The sequence below is a fragment of the Amia ocellicauda genome, chromosome 5, assembly GCF_036373705.1.
Source record: "Amia ocellicauda isolate fAmiCal2 chromosome 5, fAmiCal2.hap1, whole genome shotgun sequence".
Classification (NCBI taxonomy): domain Eukaryota; kingdom Metazoa; phylum Chordata; class Actinopteri; order Amiiformes; family Amiidae; genus Amia; species Amia ocellicauda.
The window spans coordinates 16,610,206-16,628,438 of NC_089854.1; the positions used below are offsets into that span (position 1 = coordinate 16,610,206).

An 18,233-nucleotide genomic window follows, 5' to 3' on the forward strand; every position below is an offset into this window, starting at 1 on the left:
AAAGTCTGAAGGGAGGAGCATGGTGATGTATATATAAAAAACATTCAACATAAAAGGCACTGTAATAGCTGTAGTTGTACCTCTGACTTTTGGCCTAAGCTTTTACAGTACCTGCACTAATTACAGATCATTGAATCACAAGCCCATGCAGTCTCCACCCACACATATAGAATAGGCCTGTATCTCCAAAAAGTGAGTTACCCATGTGAGCCATTACTCTGAGACAGGGTGCCTTCTGGGTGCTTTCACTCCCAGGACAGTCAGTGACATTGTTCTTGTAACATGATAACCATCACATTTTAAATCAGACTGGATAGGATCCTTGGATCATTCAGTTATTAATGGACACCAAACGAGCATGATGGGTCGAATGGCCTCCTCTCATTTGTAAACTTTACGTTCTTATAACTGGACACACAATTCAACCTGCTGAGGTCTTTCAGTTTCAATACTGCTTCCCTAAATGTGAAACATTTCACTCCACGTTGTGTACAGTGGGCATTGGACAATAACCATATCAACAGGACTTTGTTTTTCCCATGGCTTCTTCACCTTCTCACCATTTGGTATTTACACAGATCCCTACCATCTGCAAGTGCTTTACACTTCAGTATTGTATAGAGTTCTTCATTCACACAATCTCAGCTGAGTTATCTAACTTCTAACTAGAAAATAAAACAGAATATATATTTAATATACAGGTTTCTTTTCTTATTGGACCAAAAAGAGTCAAGTCATTGTTTAAAATCACTGGAGAAGACCGTTTTTATTTATTTATTTTTAAACATGTACACTGGAATCTCAAATGATATACAGTATATATACATACACATCTGTATATATAATATGACTTAAAAAGATTGGGACTTGCGACAATGGTGCTGCAGCTATGAAGAGACAGGTCGGGTTCTAAAAGCCTATGGTACATCCTGTGGGATCCTGCAAAAATGTGCAACATCAATGTGGAAGAAGAATACAAAATGGATTCTAGGCTCAAGTATTTTAACCAAACACTTTAAATATGAAGATGGCTGTTGGGAATATTCAGGAGGAAATTCTAGAGAGACAACATGAAGGACAAAAGACTGATCCAGATTAAATCCAGAATCTCCAAGACTTGAAATCAAGAAACACTATGGAGACGGGACCAAATTAAATGTAAAATGTCTGAAAGCGGTGTTCTACTGAACAGGAAAATCTCACTCTCTTCCCCTGTTATAAAGGTGCCTTTGAACAATTTAATTTCTCTAATGCTCACCCCATGTCATACCCCCTACGCTTATGAAATGGCTATGAATTAAATGAAGAAGCGAATGTTTGAATAAGGAGCATGTATTAGCTTCCCTATTATGTCGGTAAAATTGTCCTCATTTGGGCGGGGAAGAATGAATTGAAGATTGAGATGTCATTTTTCTTTCTTGTGAAAGAAAAACTAAAAATACAGTAACCCATTTAAATTCCCCTTACAGTTGTTCAGTGGTACAGTTTAATCCTGTTCTGTAGCTGCTGATTGTAGTCCCAGACAGGCTCTAAATGGGCATTACTGCATGAATCCACTTAACCAATGTGTGAATTTCATAGCCATTTCATAAACTACAAATACCTATAATGTCACACATCCCCCATGAAAAACACCACGAGGCAGCACATGACAGGTTTAAATGCTAGTCTACCTAACGAGCTGTGGAGAGCGGGGTCTGTCAGTCTGCATCACCTCAGTGTACAGTCTCCCTTGGCATAATGCATAAGGATAAACTCACAGCTGTTTTGTTTCTGCAAATACTAGGAATGATAAAAAAAACACTTTCTGTAAATGAGGTCTAGCTTTTTCTGGCCATCTTGATTACAGTAAAAATAAGGAAATTATTATTATTATTCATGGCTAGAATGATCTAGCCTCAAGCAGCAGAAGAGTTTAATCACTCTCCTTCCATGGCCACACGCTGTGCAACAGCAGACAGAATTCTGGGAGATGCCACAGATGTGCCAACAAACACAGAGGCCGACAGGACTGCAATGTCATCTCGCAGTACTGTCCTTCACAGATCCATTGACTGAATAAATCATGTACAAAAAAAAAAATTAACTATTAGCAATCCAACAATTCTGTTCTCACAAACACCAAAAAAGTGACCAGGTACCCAATCACACACTGAAGGGGATCTGTGTACATGCTCACTCCCAGTGTATTTCCATTCAATCACACAGCCAACATTTCAGTAGCGCGAAGACGTTGGTTTTTCGACACATGGCACGCATCTCAGGTCGGTTTTAGAACACATAAAACACTGACAGGGTCAGCTCTTGTGCGTTTGTGTTTATTCCAGCACCAACTGATGTGCCTCAATTGTAACTATTGCCTTTCACTCAACCACTAAGTCGTTTCCGGATTCCTACACAGATTTAGGAACATTCAAACGGATTCTTTGTGGGAGTGCAAAAAAAGCTTCTCATTTTATAATCTATGCCATTGCAAATAGGAGAAGTTGACTTGACCCCTTAGGCATGTAGGTGAAGCTTTCAGATAAAAGTCAGATAGGACTGGATTAAATACAGTTTAAAAAATACTTCCATTCAGCAATCGTAAATTCTGGACATAAGTACATCAGAGCAACCAAGATAAATTTAGGTAGATGGTTTTTTGGTACACTAACAGAGAAATGCTGAAAACTAGCACTGTCACTGCACCCAGCTCCCTTTATTCGCACTATTATCCAGATATTCTTCCTGAAATGTTGACTCTGTGATTACATATAATCTTTGGAGTGGGATTAAGTCCGCCACATGCCTTTTCAAAAAGAAAATAAAAACAAAACAAAACAAAACAAAATCAAGGGTAAGCCATTGCTGTGTCCCCCACCGTCCCCTGCCAATTTGGTGTCTCAGTGACCCCTATCGGGCGTACTGAAGTCCTCACGCCCATCCCCAATTAGGTCCCACTGACTGGGAAACCGAGTCCAGCTGGCCCAGTGCAGCCTGTCCTACAGCTGAATTCATTCAAAATCTCAGCCAAGCTAAAAAAAAAAAAAAAAAAAAACTAAACTAAATTTCTTTCAGGACCAGCCTACTTTTAGGTTTAAGAGCTGTCTGACTCATTTAAAGTAGAAATGGCTTGTAAGTTCCCTTATTAAAGAAAAGGGGGTGGGGGGTTGGGGGGGGAGACATTGGATCTGGTCTCCTGCACCTTGAGAAACACAGGTGAAATGTTTGTTGGCTTCCCAGTATTTGTCTGTCTTCACATTGTATAATGGAGTGTCTGATGTTTTTGCGCAGAAAAACAAAAACAAAAAAACCCTCACAGACACACACCAATAAAATATAGCACGGTTTGTAACTGCTAGTGTGAAGAGCCATGGACAAGCACAATACCCAAGCACTTTTTGGTAAAAACTGAGGCCATAGCGGGGTATATAGTCTCACTAATAATATCAAATGTGGATTGGAATAGGATTTTTCCCCCTCTTTAATCCGACAGTCCCCCACCGCCTTTCGCATCTAAATAAAACACAGTATGGGGTCAACAACAGCAAGAGCACCAGTTGTTTGTTTTTTTGTTTAGATTTTTTTTTTTTTTTTTTTTTAAATACACTTAAACAGAGTACAGAGATGAGGTTAACAATTTAGTTCAAAGTGCTGTTTTTTTTTTTTTTTTTTTCTTATCTTTCCTGACCTGGCCAGTAAATGGGAGATGGGCTGCAACACAGGGGAGAGTGAGAGAGTGAGAGATGAGAGACTGGGCCCAACACAGGAACTGGGAATGGAGAGAGGTTGTGTAAGACAGGGGAAGGGGAGAGATGGGGACAGGACAGGGTGTGTGGAGATCACGGGACCGAGGGGAGGAGACCGCGAATGGACAGGGGGACAGGACGCCGCTCCGAACAGCCGAGGATTACATCATGCCCATCTGCATTAACGAGTTTGCGTACGCCATGGGCTTGACATTTGGATGAGGCTGTAGAGAGAGAGAGAATTACTGCATTTAGTGTCCCAACATTCCTAGCCAGTTTCCAGCTCTATTTTACTATTAGTGAGCATCTACCTATGCTTTAAAATACTGCAGTCATAATCAACAGCCATGCCAGATATAGAGATGGAGATGGAGAGAGAGATTAAGAGGGTAAAAGACAGATAGAGAGAGTATAGTTTCAAGAAGAAGGACAGGAATGCACTCACCACAGCAGTGAACTGGTGAAACTCTGGTTTAAGATCTGATCCCCTGAGGTGGATGTAGGCTCCTTTATTGGCCATCTGGTCACTGTAAGGAGAGGGACAGAGGCAGGGTGGGAGAGAGAGAGAGAGAGACATCAACCTGACACCTAATACACAGGATCAAATCAAAGCTGAACTGTCAAAACCAAGGTCGATCAATGATTGCATGATTATTAAACTGATCTAAAGAACGAATCCATGGTGGAGCGCGAGCAGGGCAGCAGACTGACCAGTAATTGGGGGCGGAGAAGACGGTGATGCATTTCCCTGAGTGGGTGACCTCGTAGCCTTCGCTTTTGACCTCGTGGCTGCGGATGATGTAATCCAACTGGTTCTGCTCCAGGAAGCGGGAGGTCACATCTGGACCAAATTGACAGCTCACCCCCCGTTTACTGACCGACCGCCCGTCCTGGACACACAGAGAGATAGAGGGGTTAAAACACACACTACACAGAGACAGCGAGAGTGTTTAATACATATAGACTGTGCGTTTATACTGTACTAACTCAGTGTGAGATGACAGTGAAAAATCTATATTTATCAAACTGCTGTGGAGGGTATGACTGACCTGGAGCTGAGGGTCTGACCATAGGAGATCACACATGGGCCCTGCAAGAGAGAGAGGGAGAGAGTGTCAGTGGGAAACAGTGAGTACAGCACATGTGTGGCTACAATGTTGTGTACACTGTGTGAATGCATTATCGTGAAATTCAGTGAAGAGAAGACAGCGTTACGTACCCGAGTCAGGGGGCTGCCTGTTCCTGTTGATCTTTCGGATGTCGTCCAGCGTGACCCTGTCCTCACTGAACAGCCCCCCGTGCATTACCTGTCAACACACACAGCCACCGGGTTACGGTAAAGCACCACCACCCACGCACATACACCCCCCACCCTCAGGTTAAGGGAATTATCCTCGGCCCAGGCTTGGCACAACTGCTAATACACTCTGCTGTGCCACGACCCTCTCTGTCCCTTACCAGCACTTTGCTGTTGATGCACTGTGCCAGGGGCAGCCACTGGAAGACCTCGCTGAACAGCTCAAACATCTGCGCAGTGTACTTGGCCTTGACCTCGCCCTCGAAGCCATACATCTGGTTCATGTTGTCCGTCTCATGGTTCCCTGCACACACAGATGGACGCATTGGAAACTCAGTTCTTATTTTTGAAATCGACTTCGACATACACATGAATTGCAACCTGCCAAGTAATAGGAATGGATTGTTTCTTTTTGCGAGTATGATCCTAGCATTTTAGTTTTTTGAGTGCCCCCCCACCCACCTCAAATCACTTCCAAGATGCCAGTTTGCATTGGGTAGATGGGCGGATCCATAACGCTGCCATCTGCCCCTGCCATCTGCTGCCCCCCCCCCCCCCCCAAGATAGACGCACTACGAATATGGAAGGATATGGTTCTCCCTACCTCTCAGCAGGTGGAAGCAGTCGGGATACAGCAGCTTGAAGCCAAACAGCGTGAGGATGACTTCTACAGAGAAGGAGCCACGGTCGACGAAATCCCCATTGAAGAGCTGCAGCCAGGGGTTAAGGAAACTGGTGCCATCACAGAGCAGTGCAAAGAACCAGACAGGTCAACCTGTTCCATGCCCCCGCTACTCTCCACACACAGTACCGCCTCCTGGTTCCTCACACTTGCGTTCTTGTTTCCTTGAGAAGATGAAACGGTAGCCCTATGGGTTAACTACCCATACCCAAATGGAAACACCTCTGAATATCAGCTTTCCAAGACAAGGCTTGGCTGTGTACATTCTGAATTGTGCATCTCCTGGGTCATGCATCTCATTTGGTTGCAGGCCAATAGTAATAACTAATTGACCCAATGATTTAATCAAGCTTTTCTAAGTGATTAAAGGAGGACAATGATGAGTCAACATAAACATCTTAAGTCCTTCTCATAAGCAGCTGCTTCAAGCTTCAAACTCCCCCCCACCACCATCTTATATTTATAATGCACATACTGGCTGCCTGCATGTAGCACTCTGCATTCAAATGAACTTGCCATGTGTCCACCCAGTCCTCAGCACTGTAATTTTTATAATGAAAGGAAGCGCACTGTTTGTGCCTGGTTCCAACTGTGTGGAGTCAATTTCTTTATCTTCCCATTATTACAAATGATCACTGTGTACCAGTCAGAGACCTTGTTTTACACAGCTGTATGACTGTGTGTGTGAGAGATTGGGTCTTAGAACAGCAATACATTTGACCCCTTTCTATTGTTATTTAATTTCCATTTCTTTATTGGACCCAGACATACACTTTTCAATAGGCTGGCGTGAGTAGAATTCTGGATTAATGGAAAAAAAGGTAGAAGTCAATTATTTGCCCAGATAACTCATCTGTGACCAAACAGGGTTGAAACCAAAGGATACATAAGGGTTGGTCTCAGAGGGCAGGCCGTTGAGCTCGAATATATTTAGGAGATCATAGTACTGACCGTGAGTGTCGCCACATATAGTGATTTTCTCTGACTGAGAGAGAGAGAGAGAGAGAGATTAGATTTCTGTTGTCTTAAGGCTACGTACATATTCATTACATTTCTCGGTTTGTCTTTGCAGATGCAGTTACTGAAAGCAACCTATTCCTCAAATTTAATGGAGTTTCAGATCATCAAGTATTACAGCGAGGCCCTGGAAATCAAACCCGACAATGCCATCTACTACAGCAACCGCAGCCTGGCGTAAGGTGTACTTGCTTACTACATTGTAGGTTTTCTTCCCCATTCATTTTGTATTGCCCCCATGGGAGTATTAAAAACAAACAAGCACTGCATTTATGTGCAACTTACCTCTTTTAGTGTTACTTCTACAAGACTTGGGAGTTTGGCTAAAACCTCTTTTACTTGAACCAAAATCTGCAAAGGAAAGACGACCATACAGATTGGAGATTAGCAGCACAGGAGGATGAATGTCAGTTTCCTATGTAAAGGGTTTAAAATAATTAGCACATATCAAACTGCAGTGTAGGGAAAAGCTTTTCATCTTTTTACATTTTTTTTTATGTAATTGCATGCAATATTTTTTCAGTACAGTGCAATCTATTACAGCAAATAGACAGGACAGCCCAAGTCAAGACACCAGCTCACCTGGTAGGCACACTTTCTGTGCAGTTTTTTCTGCTCCTTGAACCAGGTCATCATCTCTTTCATGAACTTCACTGTCACCTTCCCTTCTTCCAACTTGGGCCCCGTGTAATCATCTTCGATCACTGGTGGAGAGGAAAGGAGAGAACAGGGGAGGGGAAAGAGAGAAGAGGACAAGAGAAGAGAGGAGAAGAGGAGAGCAGGAGCCAAAGCGTGAGAAATGGGGTCAGCATGTCAGTATCCCATTTGTGGAGAAAGGCAGCGCTGGCTGTGCACTTCAAAGAAAGACATACAAAAGGCTATTAGAAGAGCCCTGTGTGTCGGTCTCCCAGGACTGGGATTGAACAATGGCAACGAAAATAACAGCGGCAACAATCACAGCTCTGACAAAAGCAGCCGTGCTAAGAGTAAATCCTGTCATCTCCAGAGCCCACAAACTGGCCCTGCATGTTTTGGATCAGTTTTCATTGTCTGCCTGTAGCCCGTTTATGGTCATCACAAACACTTCAAATACAAGTCTACGAGTCTGAGAGCTCAGGATCTTGGGAAGTAGGAAACGCAGTGTTTAAAGAGCGCACTGATAGGATAGTAGGATACTTCCCATGATGGTGCTTTTTTCAACCACTTACATTCAAGTGGAAGGTTTTTGTCTGAAATCAGTCTTTTCCATTGTCCCCATTGATGAACACAATAAGTAATAAGAGTTTGTACAACACTTACCAAAATAGCATTTGCACTGTGACATCAATTTAATCAGCAAAGACCACAACGAATCACTACAGTACGGTCTGAAAAGAGCGAGGGAAAACTGCTGACAAGTTAAGGGCTTATTATGTGCAATCTGCTTCTGTTTCCAATGCAGTTTCTACAGTGATCCAACCTTTATGTTCATATTCTTTCTTTATTGATCTCTTCAGGATTTCAGGGCTTTTGCAGTTCCCAAATTCATAAGACAAAGCTATCAACTGATACTCACGTTTGCATTTTGCTTCACCATCATTTCATTGAAAATGTAAAGCCTCCGGTATGTTTTAAAATAACGCCACCACTGCCATTTCACAAAATCCCCCTTCTTTCTTTTAAAATGCTCACTTACTTAATTCAATTCCTGCCATCACTACCTGGAATCTCCTGACAGACCCCCCACCCTGTTCTGGCCCCCCAGTCATACTCACTCATGCTCTCGATGTCCAGGGAATCCACCACCGATCTCTTGAGCTCGTCACTGGCGATCGCCCTCTCGAAGGCCTTCTGCTTGACGATCTTACTACACTCCTGGTACTTCATCTTGGCATCTTTGTCATTGGGACGCACCTTTACCACCTGTCCTCCACCCAACGTGGGAAAGACACACAGAAAACAATAGTCACATCAATCTTTGAGCATACTCCTCCACAGGGTTATGAACAGGGGAACACACTCACAGATGATACACAGAGATGCTGGAAAGTACCTGATATTTCATGGAAAGAAATATTTCAAAAATGCACTATGTGGGCTAAACCACCCATTATAAATGGCAGGTACTTCAGGTCTTTTGAACTACATGGCCCTATTTTAATTGATTCTTATATTCCTATTAGTATATGTGTGCAATCACTGTAATCACTGAAATATTTGTCTTAGGATAGTTTCTCCTCACAGATCACACTATCTGACTTTCCCAGTTTGGTTATTGTAGACTATAGCTTTACACACACACACACACAAATCAATCTATGGATCATAATCATTGTGTCACTAAAGTTTTAAAGCTATTTAGCTGCCCACTCTTATCCTGTGTGTGTTTATCCCATCTGTAATCTGCTGATGGTATTTAAAGCCAGCACACTTAAACCCATCTTTTCCTATGTGCCACTACCAGTGCAGTAGAAACCCCCCTCGGAGTGAACCGAATTCAGACTCTAATTGCCATTAGTGGATTAAAGGATTAACTGTGGTCTCAGTCTTCCGCCAAAGAAAAAAAATAAATATAAAAATGCCCAAGGGGGGATTAAAATAAATAAATATAAAATAAAAGCTAAAATTAACACACACTATTTATATATTTTAATTGAAGGATAATGCAAGAGATCAAGAGAATGGAGAGGGGACAGAGAAAGAGACCGAGAGGGAGGTGAAGTGAAAGTGTGACCCACGGCGTTAATGAGAGCTATGTCAGAGGCGATAGCAGGATTTTTTTAGTGAGGGAGAGAGAGAGGGAGGGAGGGAAGGAGAGAGGGAGAGGGAGAAAAACTGGAAACTTAAAAGACTTATGACCGTTAAAGACAAGATGCCTGGACAAAATTGGTGATTATTTAAAAAAATATGGAGAGCAAAAAAAGAAAATGATGTAGCTTGAGAAAGAAAGAGTGGAGGATGAGAAGAGGGTGAGAAAAGTGCATGCTGTCTTTGAGCACAATAGGAGAAAGAAAAAGAGGGGGTCAGAGTGAGTGAGGTGTGGAGGGCCCTCACAGTCTTTTAGTCTGAGTACAGGAGAGTAAAAAAAGGACAGACAGCAGAACAGAGAGAGAGTGTGTAGCGGCGGGTCAGAGAGTGCCAGAGGTCCACAAACACAGATACTTCTGAGTGCTCAAAAAAATGAAATAGACAGACTACAAAACACAAAGATAAATTAGTAAAGTAGGGGGGTGGAAGTGAGGTGCTTAACACTCTCACAGCAGTGTAGTCTTGAGCACAGTACGGTAATAACAAAACAAAAAAAGACTAGACACAGGCACAGCAAGAGACAGACAGAGAGAGAGAGAGAGAGAGAGAGAGAGAGAGAGAGAGTGCACAGCAGAGGGTGCATGGACGGGGCCCTCACCGTCTCGTAGTCCTTGAGTGCGGCCTTGAACTTGCCTAGGGCCATGTTGGAGGTGGCACGGCGGTAGTAGCCCTTGATGTAGTTCTTGTCGATCTCCAGGGCGCGCGTGGCGTCTGCCAGGGCGTAGCCGTAGCACTCAGTGCGTAGGTACGCCAGGCTGCGGTTGCTGTAGTAGATGGCATTGTCGGGGTTGATTTCCAGGGCCTCGCTGTAATACTTGATGGCATTCTCGTAGTCCTTATCTGCGAACACGGGACACCGATCGGTCAGGCTAGATCATTCCACCCCTGGATTAGTTCAAAACTTCCACACACCCCGCCAATGGCAAATTCCAAACCCCCCACCCCACCCCTCCAAATTTTATGGCGGCTCTTTGACCCGCCTTGCTCCACCCCCCACCCCTACGGAAAGTCGGCACCGGACACCGGAGTTTGGAATCTGGGAAGTTGGCGAGATATATATATATTTTTTTGCGCATTTAATCCCGGCCTAAGCTTGTAATCGTATGGAGGGCTCCCTGGCAGCAGGATGCATCACGAGCGGGTCATTTATCCATGGCACTCAGAAACAGCAGCAGCAGTCCAGGATAGGATTACAACCATTTTGTTTTGTAATGCACACTACTGCTCTTAGTTTATTTGTTATAATTAGCCCTTTACGAAAGGCAAAAGAAAGCTGAAGTTGAGTAAGCTTATTTGCTCTAACGAGAACGGCATAGATACCACCAAGTCATTGCTCACATGGGAAACTCGTACCACGGTTTGTTGAGGTGACTAAGGTAAACAGTACAGTGAGGTGTAGAGTGATCCGCATGTCCTGCTAATGGTGTTTAAGAAATACAATGAATAATTGTATATATTGTAAGTCCCCTGGATAAGGGCGTCTTCCAAGAAATAAAAATAATAATAATAATATTTAAATAATTATTTAAAGTAGATTGTGCATTTCAATGATCCAGTGGTAGTGATACTCCGGGGGATTTGGGCAGGAAGAGGAGCCAACAGACAATTCTGACCAAAACACGGTGCCAGGCCGCTCCTGCAGAACCTTTGATCAGCCTCTCTGCTTTGCCAGGCTATAAACTGCTATCACAAGCACAGTACTATTTCAGACTGCCCTCCACGGAAGATAAGAGCAACAGTTCCTATTAGTAACCTAGATTGAGAGCGATGCATTTCCTGTCAGAACCAATCCTTGTTGACCCTTCACCTGGAAGCAATCACCAGACACAAAACCACCCGAACACCAGCTGCTGCCACTTCACACCCAACTGGGATGACAATACACACCTCACACCTCCTCTATTACAGATATCCAACATCCTAGAGGGAGGAACTCTGAGCAGAACAGCTGAACTGACACACAAAGAGTTAATGTTATGTACAGGCTGTATTTAGGTCCACTCACTGAAGGGGCAGCTAGTCTGATTCTTATGTATTTAGACAACTGGGGAGAGAATTTTTAAGTACTTTTTTTTAAGCCTGGAATGCATACCATGCACATATCTATTATCCCATATCATCATCAACAAATAACTGTCAATGCACCACAGGATTAAGACTTGAACCTGTCATTTCCCTACAGAAATATGTGAAGGCAAAAGCTAAAGAACGAAGAGTGAAAAGGAAGATTGCACAAAGCAGCGATGCACTCTGGAAGGTGATTCAGACTGAACAGTCAAGAAACAGATCCATTTAAAATAAACAAAATCGGTAATAGGCTATTAAACTTAGTTACGTCATAGAATGCTGGATACATGCTGTGATTGCTAATGTGGGGAGGGGGTGATATTGTGCTGGGAAAAGCAGAAGGAAGACAAATACTGTGTAATTAGGCAGCCTAGTTAGAACTGGATGTAACTGGATGCTTCTTTCTAAAGGCTGATTTTTTTGTGTCCATCCTTCTCACTCTTGTCTTAACCCCCCCCCCCCTTGCCCTAGTGTGGCATGATCAGACAGTTATGACACCAACTTGGAGCATGCCATGCTGAGTGAGTGCGCATTTGTGGGGGGGGAGAGAGAGGGAGATAGAGAGTGTGTGTTTGTGGGGGTTAGTCATCCTGAATTAAAAATAAACAAATGCATACACAAAACACTGAGCGAGGAGGATTTGAAACGCCATCTCAGCAAGTTACGATAGGAGGCAGAAAAGAGAGGAGGAGAAAAGGGGGTAAAAGGTGGTAATAAATAAATTTATTTGGGAACATTCATCATAGTGTGAAATCTGACTTCACTGCCCAATTTCCCTTCCTTAGGAAGCCTACTTTCCACCCTTCTGTGACAACTCCCTCCCTCTCTGCAGTCTACAAAACCAATTATATTTGCTATTCCTTTACTATATATTCCATTACATAAAATGAAATGATAGAACCAGACAGGACACAGAAGACACAGAGGCACACAGAACTGAAGCATCAGGAAGGTGTTTGTATTGGGATCAGCTCAGTTGGTATTCACCATGCTGTTTTCAGCCAAGGGATCTGGTGTTTGAAGTCACCGCTAAATCAGGAACAAACAGTTGGCAGCACTGAGCGATTGTGACTATTTTTCCCCGAGTATCAGCCAGAGCAACAAGAAGAGATGGGAATAACATAGAGCTCCATCTGTGTCCAGTCCCCCCACCCCCCCAGTACTGTCCAAACACGTCATTCAATTCGCTCTTTGTTAACACTGTACACACACACACGAAATAGCTTCTCCCTTCTAGAATTTTCCTACAAAGCCATGCAGGAATTGGATGAGAGACACTTTCCCCTGGCAAATCCAAAGAGCAGGTAAAATGCATAAGAAAGCAAGAAGCATGGGAAATGCGAACAGAGTTTAAATGGTTTGGGAAGACCAGTTGGGCACTCTTCTCTACGATAGACACAGTCCTAACCACTGCATACAGCACCCTCTAGGAGGTGCTGTCTGTTGAATGAGGTCTGCTTGTGGTCAGTAAGAATCCCTAACCTAAGTACCTTGTGTAAATGCATAGCCTACACAGCCGTTTTCCTCTCTTCACCTCGTTATCTATGACAGGTTTCCAGATTCTTAAGAGGTTAAAAGCACTATATAAATGGAAATGCTTGTTCATTATTATTACTATTATTAAAGACTTTGCAGGCAGGAGAGCATGTATAGTACAGTGACAACATGCAGAAGCCTCTCTCATGATCAGCCTGTGTTTTTCTGCAGCCCTGGACAAATTCTCAGAACTCACTTGCCCCAAGGAAAAACAAGTCGTACTATTTTCGTCCATGCATTGCAAAAAAAAAATGAACATGGGAGGAGAAAAATAAATAAAAAGTATGAGCAGCATTTTTCAGCCCCCCTCCCCCATCCTCTCCCTCTCTTCCCCCCCACCAGCTTCTTGCTCAGAGCCTGTTGGAGGGGACTTGTATTTATCAAGTTTGCAGCAAAGAAAGACCCCATACTCTCTGGAAGCCAGACTTGAACTATCACTGGATGCTGTACTGTTAGTTTATAGCAGAGCCTGAGGTTTTGTCTGGAATTTGTTTCCAAAGGATGCAACGCAGTGTTACAGCTAAATATCATTCATATGAAAAATGCTCCATTACCCTTCCAGAATGTGAGTATGCAACATACTTTACATTTTTCTATAGTTAATTAATATCCTTACATTCATTTGACATGCCAAGGCTGTAGGTTTGGTGCAGGGGTATATGGTGTCCCCTTTCACCCGTACTAGAAGAATGTGAAAAACATTATATTATAGGACTAGTGCTTTGCTTTGCTATTAAAGCTTGCTTTCCCGGTGACACTGCAATAAGGACGTGTGACCACGACCATTCCCCACACTGAGAAGTATTAAAAATAGCGATTGCAACATTTGGAGAAACGTAAAGTGCATGCTTTGAAAGCCACATGGATGAGACTCAGAGCAGCCAGCCTAACGAGCTTGAATCGAGTGCCTTCAGGTTCACTGTCATGCAAACACCCCGTCACTCCCAACTTGCTTTGCCTAGGACAGCGGTCTAATTATAATATAGACCTACAGACAAGGCAGATACTTTTATATACAGATGCATAGGCAGTTGCATACATAATATAGTTAATGTAATCGTTTTTAATATTGTACACAGAGAAATCGCTCTCTCATCGTGGAGCAGTGCGTTTCAATTCAAAGTGAAAGTGACGTCTCCGCCGCACGCCGTGATTGGGAGCGACACGCCGCCGCGCCGGGCGCACTTCTTCCAGCAGCGGCTCTCTGCGCGGCGGGCACTGGGGCAGCCACGGCCCCCACTGTGGACATTACACACACGTCTGCCATGACGGCTCCGCGATACATTTTAATGCTTTTCTTCAGCTAACACGCTTCCCCACTACCGGCTTATTCAAACCGAGATCTGCATCTTCACTGAGCAACACGGGGCGGACCCGCTGCTGCCCGCTCGCCGGCCCCCTCGACGGCACCCCTACCTCTTTCTGTAAAATGCGTTTTGTTTTGTTTTACCTTTAAAGTATTTATTCGCCTTCTCCTTGAGTTCTTCGGCACTCCGCTCCGCCTCCGCCATCTTCACACTGCCGCTATCCGTTGTGTCCGCCATTGCCGGTGGGGTATGGTCGCAAAATCGGAGTCCGTATCACTTCTCTCCAGCACACTGCCGCAAAGCGAGGCTTCAGGAAACTGACAGCATGGTGAGCCGTACCCGAGGCACGCCTGCTGCGCGCCGACAGCGGGAGCAGAGCCACAATGGCGGTCACGGGTTTACAGTTTCCTGTAGCTGTAGAAAGGGGTAACTATCGCATGACGTCATTTTCTATGTGCAAGTCTGAAAGTTGAATGCCATCTTAGATGGGAGGAAACTTCAAATACAGCCCATACTGTCATAGTGCTCTTATGGCTCTGAAAACTGGTCACAGAACAGAAAAAATAAACAGAAACAGGAAACAACACTGTTGCATTTAAATACAAAAGAGAAGAAAAACACATAATTGGATCCCAGAAAAAACAAAATATAACTGAAAGAGATATGCACAACCTAAGTATTTGATAATTGTTATATACTTTCATAGTCATATGTTCATATTATGTGTATATAGAAACAATATAACATGAATTGTTATGTTTATATATATATATATATGTGTGTGTGTGTGTGTATTAGTAGCAGCCATTATATACACTGAGTGTACAACACATTAGAAACACTGCTTAAATAGACCAACGAGGTGAATCCAGATGAAAGCTATAGTCCCTTTTGGATGTAACCTGTTAAATTCACTTACATCAGTGTAGATGAAGGAGAGGAGACAGGTTAAAGAAGGATTTTTAAGCTTTGACACAATTCAGGCATGTGTATGTGTGCCCTTCAGAGGGTAAATGAACAAGACAAAAGATTGAAGTGCCTTTGAACAGGCTATGGTAGTAGGTTTCTAGGCACACCGGTTTGAGTGTGTCAAGAACTGCAGCTCTGCTGGGATTTTCATGCTCAACAGTTTCCCGTGTGTTAAACTAAAGGCCATATGAAACGCACCTTTCTTCTGTTCTGCCTGTCATTTAATCCTTGAGACAATACTGCTGTTTACCATCTCCATCAGCAGATGGCAATGCTGCCTTAAGTTAAGTGAGTACTCCTCCAAAAGAAACTGACATTTTAGCACCTGCAACCTGAGAAGCTCATTAGTTGTGGTTTACTGTTTTGTTTGTGAAAAACTTAACAGTCATAACAACACAAAAACATGAACAATACTGCTCCTGATACTGATAACTATAAGTACACAGTGTATATTTTTTTCATTCATTTTTCTTAAACATTACTATTCCACTACCATACTAGAGCAGATTTTCTTTTTTATTCTTATTATTCTGTTTAGATTTGTTTTATTTTGTCCCCCATTTCAAAACTGGCAACACTAACGGGGTCTCATAGTTACAATGCTGATCATTTCTGTCTTTAAACGGTAAAATGGACACAATTGGAGACTTGAAAACAGCTCTCTGTAACAACAGGAGATGGCAGTTAGTGAAATTCACCGATGCTTGTGTGTGTTTGCAGGTGGCTGGACAGCTGTCACTCTCAGGCTGCACTATGAAGTCATGTTGTCCCTATCTCAGTGCCCTTTCAGCCCCGGCCCGACACCCCAAGTGGAGAAATGCTTGGAAACAAACTGATAACACGGCTCTGGTTTCAGGCTGCGATCGATGGCTTTTGTCAGCCGCGCGCCGGTGTGAAGTGTCAGCCCCCAGCTCGCGTTGCCGGGAGAATATCGATGTGTTGCCGATCTCTATCGCACTTCCCCCTCTTATCACCCCCTTGCTGCCTGCCCTGCTGCTGAATTAATCATTGTCGCTTCCTGCCGCTTCCTTGACTTAAAAAATAAATATATAAGTAAGACGAAAAGAAGGGACAAAATAACTTTCAGATATGACATGGAAAAAAATAAAACCCTTGCAACTTAAATAGCTGGGGTCTAAAGTCTTGCTCCTGGAGAAGAGCAGGGCCTTGTTTACCTTTTCCTTTGATTTACTTAATTAGACCAATTGTGTGCTTAATTAGGGCAGGTTAATGTGTTTTCATGTTCTCCACAATTTGGACGATCTTGCTTGTTTGGTTGCTCTAGTCTAGATAATCAATTCAAACACAATGTTATCCAGATGTTTTGCAAAGGATCCCGCAGAATCAGTTTTAAGAACATGGCTGGGTAGCTTGTTCCCATCCCCTGCCACTCTTTGTGTAAAGAAAGGGCTCATATTTTCAGTTCTGTGCTTCATTGTGCACTTTTGTCTATACCTCCTTGTTTATGGGTGGAAATTAAGAGTTGGTGCCTTTAGGCATGAAATTAAACACTCCTGAGGCTGGGCTTCTGAAAAATGGGGGGAGGTGTGCATGAGATCTTGGAATTATAGCTACTAGCAGCAACCAGACAATCTATTGTTTGCTGTTATTACTTATTACTCATATTCTTAGCAGACTGGGTGATTTACAATTGTTACATTTTACCCAATTAAACAGCTGGAGCAATCAAGGTAAAGTACCTTGCTCAAGGGTACAACAGCAGTGTCCCTGGGATTGAACCCACAACCCTCCACTCCAGGCTCCAGAGCCATAACCACTATTTCACACTATTGCTGTTCTAAAGACAAACCAGAAATGTAATTATGAGATGGAAGATTTTTAAAGCTTCCTCTTTTGTATTTTTGCACAGACATTTCCCAGTAAGAAACTTAATCTTGGGGCCATAAATCAGTGCTGTCTCTGTGCGTCTGACAAGAAACCAGCCTGTGGACAGCGCTGACTGTAAGCCTGGAGCCTGTCTTGACAGAGGCTAACCACAGGTGCAGTAGGACCAGAGGGGCTGGGGAGGAAGCTGTCCCAGGACGTGAGAGCTGTCAGCTGGGGGAGAGAGAGACTAGCCCCCAGGCCTAGGGTTGAGAGGGAGTCAAGTAGGCCAAACTTCATGGGAGTCCTTTCTAATATTGGCGAATATAGTTGTTTGTTGCATTTCTGATTTTTGTTTTTCTTGTGCAGGTTCACACATGGATTAACAGGGGGTTTCACACAGGCGATTAAAAAGGAGTGGTTTTTGTTTTGTGTAATGTACCATTGTAGAGGATTGGCATTACTGGGGAGATTAGCATTTGGCCATGCTCTGTTGCTAATACTGCAGAAACAGCTGGAGAAAAGCGTCTCACAGGTGTAGAGTAGGCAATGTTGTGTTGACATATAGCAACCCAGTTGGTTCACAGTTAACAGACCCTACCACTTACAAAAACACGTTCTAAACGCAGGTGAAACTTGGACCAGTGTAACTGCCATCACAAAAATAAAGTTATTTTCACCCAGGCCACCTCAACAAGATGTGGATGGATTCAATGGTTAGGGCAGATTCCACACACTGACTGAGATCCCCATAAACACTGAGTGTGAAACTGCCTAACACTGAACTAGCTGAAAAAATCTGGGTTAGTGGTCATTTGCCTCAGGATCACCCTAAAATGATCCATATAACGCACCATTAAAATATATTTCTCCCTAGACCAAGGGTTCCTAAACTCTCTGCTCCTACGAACTTGCCAGATCCTCAGGAATTACCCATGGACCACTATCTCACTTATGTAATATATTTTCCTAAAGCTCCAGTACAAAAGTGAGAAAAAATAAGTGCTCATGATAGTTAT

The 18,233-nt window shown here is 43.3% G+C and overlaps 1 protein-coding gene across 1 annotated transcript; it reads right to left on the reverse strand.

Moving 5' to 3' along the window:
* Positions 1–737: 737 nt before the first annotated feature.
* Positions 738–14,676, reverse strand: ppp5c (protein phosphatase 5, catalytic subunit). Its single transcript, XM_066703996.1, has 13 exons — positions 14,565–14,676; positions 10,110–10,351; positions 8,479–8,626; positions 7,307–7,428; positions 7,010–7,075; positions 6,594–6,692; positions 5,630–5,735; positions 5,187–5,329; positions 4,948–5,035; positions 4,778–4,818; positions 4,440–4,618; positions 4,174–4,255; positions 738–3,952 (listed from the first exon to the last, which is right to left on the reverse strand). Exons 1-13 carry the CDS (start codon positions 14,656–14,658, stop codon positions 3,890–3,892), a joined length of 1,473 nt encoding a protein of 490 aa, XP_066560093.1. The 5' UTR covers positions 14,659–14,676; the 3' UTR covers positions 738–3,889.
* Positions 14,677–18,233: the final 3,557 nt, after the last annotated feature.